At 35.5% G+C, this 12,379-nt stretch overlaps 1 protein-coding gene across 5 annotated transcripts in view; it reads right to left on the reverse strand.

Moving 5' to 3' along the window:
- REV1 (REV1 DNA directed polymerase) overlaps nucleotides 1–12,379 on the reverse strand; it is a 91,661-nt gene that overhangs the window by 59,193 nt on the left and 20,089 nt on the right. For 3 of the 5 annotated variants that reach the window (XM_040454020.1, XM_040454021.1, XM_040454019.1), the window contains exon 1: nucleotides 3,042–3,168. Coding sequence is in view for 2 of the 5 variants with exons in the window: in XM_040454018.1 (XP_040309952.1) it covers nucleotides 3,042–3,168; nucleotides 4,553–4,606 (181 nt within the window). In the remaining 3 variants the exon portion in view is untranslated. Of the gene's footprint in view, nucleotides 1–3,041; nucleotides 3,169–4,552; nucleotides 4,617–12,379 lie in introns of those variants that run through there. The other 2 variants (XM_040454018.1, XM_040454017.1) reach the window with 1 other exon arrangement.

Below are 12,379 nucleotides of genomic sequence, written 5' to 3' on the forward strand. Positions count from 1 at the left end.
TCCGACTTCAGCCAGGTCACGATCTCGCGGTCTGTGAGTTCGAGCCCCGCGTCGGGCTCTGGGCTGATGGCTCAGAGCCTGGAGCCTGTTTCCGATTCTGTGTCTCCCTCTCTCTCTCTGCCCCTCCCCTGTTCGTGCTCTGTCTCTCTCTGTCCCAAAAATAAATAAACGTTGAAAAAAAATTAAAAAAAAAAAAAAAAAAGGGCAGCATGAAGAATCTTTGTCGTGTGGAAACATTCTCTATCTTGAATGTATCAATGGCAATTTCCTGGTTGATACTGTACTATGGTTTACAAGATATTACCATTGAGATAAACTGGGCAAATGGTTCATAGTATCTCTGTAGTACTTCTTATAATGGCATGTAAATTTACAATTACCTCAAAAATTTTTTTAATTAAAAAAACAAAAATAAAAACAAAAACAAAAACAAAAACAAAAACAGGATGGAAGGTGAAGAAGTTAACCTTGGCAGGGAAAGCATCCTTTTTTGGGAAAAAAAGAGAATGGGTTGACAGAAGCACAATAGCCAAAAGATGTAGAATCTTTTCTTTAATCTCAAATTCAACAGTAAGTGGTTTGCAAAGGATGGGAGTCAACAGAGAGAAGTTCAGGTGGCACACCTGGGAGCTTTAAAGGAGTCAGGAAAACTTGGAATGTTGGGTGCCTGCGTGGCTCAAGCGTCCGACTCTTGGTTTCAGCTCAGGTCATGATCTCATGGTTCATGAGTTTGAGCCTCGTGTCGGGCTCCGCACGGGGAATGCAGAGCCTGCTTAAGAATTCTCTGCATCTCTCTCTCTCTTTCTCCCTCTCTCTGCCCCTCCCCTGCTTGCTCTCTATCTCTCTCTCAAATAAACATTAAAGAAAAAGAAAACCTGGAATGTTAGTCTATGGGGAGCATGATTAAGAATCAACAATACAGCATTTCCTACTCTTACTGCAGCTAAAGCATTAATTGACTATACTGCTAATTCATTACACAGAGGCTGTTGATTCTTTTATCTACGGAGTATTCACTAAAAGTGAAAATATTTCTAAAAAAATTGTATCATCACAACTTGCAAGTCCCTATGAAATTCAACATAATGGAATTTTACTTGCAGAATTATAATAATGTTATCCAAACAACAGTAAAAATTATTATCCCTATCCTAAAGAAAAGGATAGGGAAAAATAATGAAAAGGATAGGGATAAAACTGGGTCCAAATAAAATGAGTCCAAAGAGAAAATGTCTTATGGTCACACAAAAATTGGTAACAAAAATAGAATCAGAATTCCCGATTCTCAACCATGGGAGTGATTACCATAGCTTTTATTTTCTCCCTCACACAAAGGATCTCTTTCTTAATAATGAATAAGGGTACCCTTGTAAACTGGGGACTTCTGTAACTGGCTAATGTAACAAGCGATGTTTCTTCTTTTTTTTTTTTTTTCAACGTTTATTTTTATTTTTGGGACAGAGAGAGACAGAGCATGAACAGGGGAGGGGCAGAGAGAGAGGGAGACACAGAATCGGAAACAGGCTCCAGGCTCTGAGCCATCAGCCCAGAGCCCGACGCGGGACTCGAACTCACGGACCGTGAGATCGTGACCTGGCTGAAGTCGGACGCTTAACCGACTGCGCCACCCAGGCGCCCCTCTTCTTTTTTTAAAAAACATTTTTAATCTTTATAATGCATCTCAGGAAAGTCAGTGGAACCTGAATGTTCCAGGATACTTAAGCAGAAAAGTTGCATGTTGTGAACTTTCCCAGAGCTGCACCAGCATTCATTATGAGGTAACATTCTTAGACTAAAGATGCCTGATAAAACTCAACCAGGAAAACGTTTTCAGTTAATTAAAACTTAATTTTAATTCAATAAATATTTCCTGAGTGGTTAATGCCCAGAGACACCAGGATACAACAGTAATGAAAATGTGAAAGTGTTTCTCTCGCTCTTATCCAGTAAACAGACAACTAAAGAAAGATCCAATAAATGCTAACAAGCCATAGCCCTAAAGAAGCAGAAGTCACCTATCCCAGTAGGAAGACAATCAGACAAGTTAGAGGAAGTGATTTATAAAGAGACCTTAAAGATAAGTAACACCCCGATGAGAAGCAAAGAGAGAGACATATAACAGAATGACACAAATATTTATAGCCATTCACTTAAAAAAAAAAAATAAAGTGATCTTAAGAGAGGAATTCTCAAGAGATGAAAACTTTAGTAATAAAAGCTGACAGCCAACAGACAAGTGATAACTGACTTTACAGACCAGAGAAAGAGAAAAACCTAAGCTGGCTATGTGGAAGCACACAAGAGTCTGTTTGGTGCCAGTGAAAGCAAGAGAAACTCATGAAAAAGAGGCACTGGGTATCTCCAAAAGTGGTCATGTGGATAGGTTCTGAAACAAGAAGTTTATGGTTTAAATTTTGTTTAAGAGACAAATTAGAATTCCAGATGTCCTCTCCCACCCAAAAAGAAAAAACTATCCTGTCCCTTCCAGGGAGCAGACTCAATAACAAAAGAATACAGGAGGGGAGAAGTGGATATAGGGGATGAAAAAAAAAGAACAAGATTAAATGAAATTCTGTTTTCTAAATTGTGAGAACTGTGGCCTCTTTCTTCTCCAAGCTCGGTTTATATACCCTTCTCTAAGCAAAATTCTGGGAAATCTAACACACACACCACACCCTCCTCCCCCATCAGCTCAAAAGGATCTATGCAAATCCACCGATGAAATGGCCCTACTAGATGCCACTATACTGAAGCTCACAGTGTACATGTCCCACACATGTGTGATGAGCTTCCAATCAGGTGGTTAAGAAAGAAGACTATTTTTAACCTCATTTGGCTTTTTCAAACTTGATAAAAATTAAAATAAAAAACACAATGGCAGGTATAGGTGGGATGAAAAGGAAATGTCCAAGACAATAAGCAGAGGATTTTATCATTTTTATATACAAGATAACTAAAAACAGAATTTAAAGCAAATCACACTCAATCTTAATGAAAGTACATGCCAAAACAGGATACCTAAAAAGTAAAAAGTACTCAACCTGTATATCCATTAACATAAATGGCAACTCCACTAAAAATCGTAGATGAAGTTCCATCCTTTTGTAGAGCAGCATCTGACCGAAACTGTTCCTCCAATTTCTGGACCTTGGCAGCCATATACCCACCCTGGAATTAAAAAAAAAAAAAAAAGTAAACCAATTACAAAGGTTGTATTTTCTACCCCCCCCCCAATTTTAACAGAAATTTACATTAAAAAGAAAAGGATCTTATTCTATGCTAGTGACCAAGGTATAATGACATAGGATATAATTATAAATATTCACCATAAGGCAAGGCAATAAAACAGGTTTTTCTATCAACTCAATTCTTAATTATTTTATCACATTCTTATAACAGTTACTTTAAAAGTGGGAAAAGGTAAGACAAGAATAATGAATTTAATGCTACAAAATATTGTTCTTATCTACAAAATCAAGCAGAAGTTACACAAGAAGTTTAAACCAATTAAAAATTTGACAAGTCGTCAGTAAGAGTGTATTTTCAATTGGTTTCCACTATCTTCTGAATACAGGAAACTTAGAATTAGTAATTTAAAGCAAAATGAAACAGTTCAACAAACGAGTACAGCTCTCCATACATGTAGATAATACAATAAATGATTCAGTGGCCAAATTCTGATCTAATCAATCTACTTGACAGCAGTAATAATTTTCATTAGAGAACATCAACCTCGGAAAGAACATAAAAACATTATTTTTGCTAAAGACCTATACAAATCTATGAACTTAGCTACACTTTTCCTGAACATTAAACTTAATTATGTGATAATTAAGCTTAATTATGTGAATTATCGATTGTTTTTTGATTTTACTTTACTGATAAAGAACTGTCCATTAAATCTTGAAAATACAGTCATAGAAATCTTGAAAGTAGTACTTATTTCCTCCAAAATGGAAATTATTTTGCTGGTTTTGATTATTCAGATATTACATGCTCATTGTGGAAAAAAATTTTTTTTTCAGAAAATATAAAGAAAATGTAAATTAGGTATAATCCCATTCACTGTTAACATTCTGGGATCTATTTTTAAATTTATTACTATGTCTCAGAATATGCACATTTTACATAAATAGGATCACAGAGAATAATCCTTTATAAAACACGATTTTAGTCAAGGCCATCTCGAGTTAAGAAATAAAAAGCTAAATAATGGCTGAACAGTGTTCTACTGCATAGTGATAATTAACTTGACCAATCCTCTACTACAGTATATCTGGTATTTTCCTGTTTTTCAGTATTACTAGCAATGTTGCAATAAAATTATCACAAATAAATATTTGTACACCAGCACATTTATTTCCTCAGGATAAAATAAAGTTCGTGTGTTAAAAAGTTTAAACAAGCTTTCAATACATTGTGAAAACTCAGAAGAGGTGGTATCTAGAGTGATTTACAATTTTAAAAAATGCCTTAAACCACACTCCAACCTACAAGAACAAAAAATACCTAGACAATTAAATATAATTATTTTTATTCTTTTAAAACACACCCATTTTTCCCAGCCATCATTTTCAGCTCGCCTCCTCCCTCCACCTCGTCTCATGGTGGAGCGTCTGTATTAAGGGGGGAAAAAAAAAACTGTCAATTTTATAACGTAATACTAATTGACATTTTATTTCAAGTCAAGAAAAATGACAATTTAAAATAAACTCAAATATTCAATTTGTGAAAGTTAAAACTTTTCCCAAAGCATAACATTCTCCTGCTTCACAAGTGAGATTTGTACCTAAAACACCCTTCTATAGAGAAATATCATGTTTCAATTATAACTATTATAAATTTTTTATAGCAAAAACATTTATGCATTCCTATGCACCAAACCTAATACACACTTGCGTAAAACATCACCACATTAGACTAACATGGCCATGCTTGTTAACATTAATTAGTATTAACAGAACCCAAGAAAACATTTTCCTTCATGAATTGTCCTCTAATATGGCTCTTAAACTGGCTTTACTATTACATACTAGACACTTAAGAGTACAGTTATAGTGTAATTCATCTATTATGCAAAAACTCCTAAAAGAAGTCAATTAAAACAGCACATCTTAAGGGAGATAATGTAGAAGGATTATCACTTATCACAAACTATTAAACTGGCATTCTCCTTAAGGCTAACACTTGACCCACTATGCTGTTAAATCACCCAAATGACCAAATAATGGCTTATCTCAAGTGTTAGGTGCCTTAGTAGCTAGCAAGGTTATCAAATGGTTCAGAAGTCAAAGCAGGCACTAAATGAAACTCCTTATAAAACTCGTCTAGCTATACGGCTACATCTTGAGACCCGACTGCATTATTCTTCACAAAACTAACTCGCCCTCTATTTAGGTTATTTTTCTTCTACTACATAAGTTAATATCAATTAATATGTTACAGAAGAAGCTGTGTACATTATCCAAGTCAAATTAGCTGTGATATGGTTTATAAGAATTTGTTACTGGTGAAACCTTAAAATATGACACTTTAGACACACACATAAGCATTTTATTTCAAATATTTCTATACTTGATATATTGTGCAATGTATAGTTTTTCCTTGCTGACATTTATATTATGAATGTTTACTGTCAGCTTTTAAAAGGGGCCTAAAAGATATGTAGAGACCTTCTCTTAAAAAGGTAAGTCCGGGGGCGCCTGGGTGGTTCAATCGGTTGAGTGTCCAACTTCGGCTCAGGTCATGATCTCACAATTTGTGGGATCAAGCCCCGCATCAGGCTCTGCGCTGACCGCTTGCTAAGAGCCTGGAGCCTGCTTCAGATTCTGTGTCTCCTTCTCTCTCTGCCCCTCCCCCGCTCACGCTTTGTCTCACTGTTTCTCAAAAATAAATAAATGTAAATAAATAAATAAAAAATAAATAAATAAATAAGTAAGTAAGTAAGTAAGTAAGTCCTATAGAGAGACAAGGGGCATGAGCAAAGAGCTCTGTGAACAAGAGGCAACGTAATTAATCCAGATTAGGGGATGTGGATGTTGGCAGAGAAGAGTTGGTGTTGTTTTCAGTTTGACAAAGGTAGGGGCATGGTTACCCAATGTATTCATTATGAGTCCTAGAACTGCCATATTGCTCTGCTTAATACTTCTATTTTCAAGAGGTACACTTTGTCCAGTCCCTCAAGACTTCTCCCCTTATCTTAAAGGAGTAGGGAAAATGTGTTAACACAAACTTCGTGACTTCGTATTAACTCTGAATCTATACATCTGCTCTTAATAAGTAAAGAGTCTGGGAGTTCTGGCCCTTGTATGTTAGGAATGCTCACAAAAATTAAAGGGAACAATTAATCAGCTAAATGAAAAGTAAGTTAAAGAATATATTATTCATTTAAGATCTACTGGGTAACTACTGCAAAAGGCCAATAGGAGAAATCCTAATCAGTGGTTTCATGAGGGTAGGAAAATATGAAATAAAGTTGTAAGTTAAAAAAAATTTTTTTCAAGCTTCTTCTTCTATTTCAAAGTAATAAAGCTATCCCAGACAAATGTTTAAGCTTTGAAAAAGTAAAAGACTGAAATTAGTAATTTCTTCATTTCAACTAATTTGAGTACAGCAAACTCCTATTGATTGATTCAGGATTCAAATAGACTGAAAAAAGGGAAAAAGAAACAAGAAACATTTCATTTTATACATTCAAATTCTATTTTTGAGAAAAACCCATTACAAGTAGTTAACTAGGTTATTGGGATCAATCTTCCTGGTGAGAAAGAAGAAAACTAAACAAAACATTATTTTTTAAAAAACAAAATAATGAAAAATTACTGGGCCCAGATTTAGAAGATGACAAAGAAACCCTGCCAGCTCACCTGTCCTCCCCAGGTTGAGACAGCTTTTTCCTCTGAAAGCATGTGGCAATTATAACAGTCTGGGCAATGTTTCTGAACAAACACAGCACTAAGGGAACAACAGTTGGAATTCAAGGGTCCTCCAAGCATATACATCTCCACACTTGGGATTAGAATCCTAGGGGTAAGTAAACTGGAAGTAGACAAACCAAATTTTGCCAAAAATGTAGCCTGCCTTGGATTATTTCAACCTCTGAAAGTAAATTAGATGATCCTAAAGAACACAAATACATGGAGGTCAAATAACATGCTACTAAATAATGAAATGAGTCAACCAAGAAATCAAGGAGGAAAAATCAAAAAATACATAGACCCATGAAAATGAAAACACAATGGTCCAAAATCTTCGGGATGCACCAAAAGCAGTTCTAACAGGGAAGTTTATAACAATACAGGTCTACCTGGAGAAGCAAAAAAACTCAAATAAACAACCTAACCTTACACCTAAAAGAGGTAGAAAAAGAAGAAAAAACCCAAAACCAGTAGAAAGAAGAAAAAATAACAATTAGAGCAGAAATAAAATAGAAACCAAAAAAATAACAGAACAGATCAACGAAACCAAGAGCTGATTCTTTGGAATCAAGTGTTTACCCAGACTCATTAAAAAAAAAGAGGGTGCCTGGGTGACCAGCTGGTTAAGCATTCAACTTCAGCTCAGGTCATGATCTCACAGTTTGTGAATTCGAGCCTCATGTCAGGCTCTGTGCAGACAATTCCAGGCCTGCTTCAGATCTCTTTCTCTCTCTCTCTGACCCTCCCCTGATCACTCTCAAAATTAAATAAACATTAAAAAGAGAGGGGGGGTACTCAAATCAACAAAATTAGAAATAAAAGAGGAGAGGGGTGCATGGGTGGCTCAGTCAGTTAAGCATCTGACTTCAGCTCAGGTCACATCTCGCAGTTCGTGAGTTTGAGCCCTGTGTCAGGCTTTGTGCTGACAGCTCAGAGCCTGGAGCCTGCTTCAGATTCTGTGTCTCCTACTCTCTCTGCCCCTCCCCTACTCAGACTCTCTCTCAAAAATAAACAAACATTAAAAAAATTTTTAAAGAAAGAGGAGAAATAACACTACAGAAATATAAAGGATAGTTAGAGAAGATTATGAAAAATTAATTATAAGCCAACAAATGGGACAACCTAGAAGAAATAGATAAATTCCTAGAAACAGTAACTTCTCAAAACTGAATCAGGAAGAAATAGGAAATGTGAACAGACCTATTGCCAGCAATGGAATTGAATCCGTATTCAAAAAACTCCCAACAAACTGAAGTCCAGGATCAGATGGCTTCACAGGTGAATTCTAGAAAACATTTAAGGACGAGTTGATACCTATTCCAAAAGCCAGAAGAGGAAGAAAAGCCTCCAAATTCATTCTGTGAGGCAGGCATTACCCTGGTAACCAAAACCAGATAAAGATACTACAAAAAAAGGGAACTACAGGTCAGTATCTCTGATAAGCAAAGATGCAAAACTTCTCAACAAAATATTAGCAAGCTGAATCTGACAATATGTTCAAAAAAATCATTAACTATGATTCATAATGGGATTTATCCCAAGTATGCAAGGGTGGTTCAATATTCACAAATCAATCAATGTAGCACATCATATTAACAAAAAAAGGGAAAAAAATCATATGATCGTTTCAACAGATGCAGAAAAAGCATCTGACACAGTTACAACACCCACTCATGATAAAAATCCTCAACAAAGTAGGCTTAGAGAGAACATACCTCAACACAAAGGCCATATATGAAAAACCCACAGTTAACCTCATACTCAATGGTGAAAACCTGAGAGCTTTTCCCCTAAGATCAAGAACAAGACAAGGATGCCACTCCCACCACTTTTATTGAATATAGTACTGGAAGTCCTAACCACAGCAGTTAGGTAACAGAAAAAAATAAGAGGCATCCAAATTGGTAAAGAACAAGTAAAACTTCCATTATTTGCAAATGACATGATATTATATATGGAAAACCCTAAAGACTCCACCAAAATACTACTAGAACTGATAAATGAATACATTAGGATTGCAGGATACAAAATCAATATACAGAAATACATTGCATTTCTATATACTAATCATGGAGCAAAGAGAGAAATTAGTAAAATAATCCCACTTACAATAACACCAAAAAATAAAAAAAGAATAAAATAAAATACCTAGGAATAAACTTAACCAAGGAGGTGAAAAACCTATACTCTGAAAACTATAAAACATGAATGAAAGAAACTGAAGATGACACAAAAAAATGGAAAGATATTCCATGCTCATGGAAGGGAGAACCAATATTGTTAAATTTCCATACCACCCAAAGCAATCTACAGATTTAATATAATCCCTAGTAAAATACCAACAGCATATTTCACAGAACGACAACAAATAATCCTAAAATTTGTATGGAACCACAAGACTCTGAATAGACATAGCCATCTTGAAAAAGAAAAACTGTAGATATCACAATTCCAGATTTCAAGATACACTACACAAAGCTGTAGTAATCAAAACACTATGGTAGTGGGATGAAAACAGATACAAAGATGAAGGAACAGAAGAGAGAGCCCAGAAATAAACCCACAATTACATTGTCAATTAATCTTGGACAAAGGAAGCAAGAATGTGCAATGGGAAAAAACAATCTTTTCAACAAATAGTGTTGAGAAAAATAGCAACATGCAGAAGAATTAAACTGCACCAGTTTCTTACACCATATACAAAAATAAACTCAAAATGGATTAAAGACCTAAATGTGTGACCTCAAACCATAAAAATCCTAGAAGAGAGCACAGGCAGCAATTTTTCCAACAATGGCCATAGCTACATTTTTCTAGATAGGTCTCCGGCCTCAAGGGAAAGAAAAGCAAAAATAAACTATTGGGACTACAACAAAAATAAAAAGCTTCTGCAAAGCAAAGGAAACAATCAACAAAACTAAAGACAACCTACTGAATGGAAGAAGATATTTGCAAATGACATACCTGATAAAGGATTAGTAATACCAAAAAAAATCCCAAATAATCCAATTAGAAACAGGCAGAAGACATGAACAGACATTTCTCCAACCACAAACATATATACATGGCCAACAGACACACGAAGATGCGTAACATCACTCATCATTAGGGAAATGTAAATCCAAACCACAATGAGGTATCAATTCACACCTGTCAGAATAACTAACGAAAACAACAAGTATTGGCAAGGATGTAGAGAAAAGGGATCCTTTGTGAACTGTTGGTGAGAATGCACACTGGTGCAGCCACTGTGGTAAACAGTACAGAAGTTTCTTAAAAAGTTAAATGATTTTTTACAATAAATTATATGATTTTTAATCAATAAATTATATGATCCAGTAATTCCACTAGTGGGTATTTACCCAAAGAATATGAAAACACTAATTCAAAAAGATACATGTACCCCTATGTTTACTGCATTACTTAGAAGAGCCAAATTATGGAAGCAGCCCAAGTGTCCATCAACAGATGAATGGATAATGATATATATACGCAACGTAATATTATTCAGCCATAAGGAAAAACGAAATTTTGCCACCTACAATAACATGAATGGAGCTAGAGTATTAAGCTAAGTGAAATAAGCCAGGCAGAGAAAGATAAATACCACATGATTTCAATTCGTATGTGGAATTTAAGAAACAAATCAAAAAGAGACCAGCCAAAAACAGACTCTGAGAACAAACTGATGGTTACCAACCAGAGGGGAGGTGGATGGGTGAAATAGGTGAAGGGGATTAAAGAGTATACTTATCATGTAATGTATAGAATTCCTGAATCACTATATTGTACACCTGAAACTAATATAACATTGTACATGAACTACAATGGAATGATAATTAAAAAAAAAAAAAAGATGATCTGGAATGCTCTAAACCATCTGGCAGAAGCAATGTAAACCCTGTACAGGGAATGACAACATCCTAAACACATGTCTCTGAAAACCATTTTGAAAATATAAAGTCTGGCATACAAATAAAAATAACCAGGCACACAAAGTAGTAAGATCACATGAGTGAGAACCAACAGAAACAAAGTAAACAGACCTACACAGACTCCAGATACTGATTTTTTTTTAATATATGAAATTTATTGTCAAATTGGTTTCCATACAACACCCAGTGCTCATCCCAAAAGATGCTCTCTTCAATACCCATCACCCACCCTCCCCTCCCTTCCACCCCCCATCAGCCCTCAGTTTGTTTCCAGATACTGATTTTAACCCAGTTAAAGATTAACTATGCTTACTATGTTCAAGGAAACAAATAAATAGCTGCCATGGGTGGGGAAAACAGATTTCATTCAAAATATTCAAAGGAGGACCAATTACATAAAGGCTGTCTTTTCAACAGAAACAATGGTGCCAGAAGACTACACTGAAAGAAAATAATTACTTAGAATTCTATACCCAGAGAAAAATTCAGTCAAGAAAGAGAACATAAAGGTATCTGGGGCAAATTAAAAACAGAAGCTAATGCCACCAGCAAACTTGTACTACAGGAAATCCTAAAAGATATCCCTCAGGTAGAAGAAAATATTAGCTTGGAAGATCAAAAATACAGGAAAAATGTAGCAAGGAAAACAATAAATATCTGGATTAATCAATGTTAAATACGGACTAAATAAAAGTACAGTAATGACAGTCAATCTGTTATTTTTTGTAGAATATACAGCACAGTGGATCAAAGAATTATGAATAAATGAGTAGAAGAGGAAATGTTTCTAGTACAGGCTGTGCCACTAACTGGTTTCACTGATCTCTGGTACATCTCCATTTCTCTGGGTCTCAATTACATTGCCGGGTCTTTAAGAGGTTTGGGTAGTTGACTACTAGATTTACCATAAATTGAATTCATCTGAGAACAGCAGAGGACTTCCAATTTGGGAAACTCCTGTGGTAGCAAGGTATAGGCAAGCCTGTTAAGGGTTTGGGGCGGGCTGTATTTATGGGCAAGGATTGTAAAGAGGGGGAAGCCCAGGTGGAATCCAAGCAGTAAGTTCACTGGCTTGAGGATGGGGAGAGATTTTTGGCAGACATTCACTGGTCAGGAGACGTCTCCATCTTCTGTAAATCAGGCATTTACAGCAAATCAGTGCCTCAGTTCTTAAGTTCATTCCTCTGAGGGCACGTGCCTGAGATTCACCATTTCAAATCCTCTGGTTCCATTTTAGATTAAAATTCTTCCACAGTTCCCTTTTGTACTCCATACAAGACACACAGAAATATTTTCAAAAATTAAATATAAAAATTAACATTATATCCATATACTTCAGCAACATACTTCAATTTTGGAAATACATTGTGTAACAGTTTTGATGCTCTACATTTATTTATGCAGACCTCCTAGACTTATTCAGAAAAGACTTAAGGCAACCAGTCCTATCAAATTCATTTAAATAATATGTATAGACCAAGATGGCCTGTGACAGTGGATTGGGGTAAAAACCTAACTAAATCTGGT

The sequence above is a fragment of the Herpailurus yagouaroundi genome, unplaced genomic scaffold (assembly GCF_014898765.1).
Source record: "Herpailurus yagouaroundi ecotype Mexico unplaced genomic scaffold, PumYag 210, whole genome shotgun sequence".
Classification (NCBI taxonomy): Eukaryota; Metazoa; Chordata; class Mammalia; order Carnivora; family Felidae; genus Herpailurus; species Herpailurus yagouaroundi.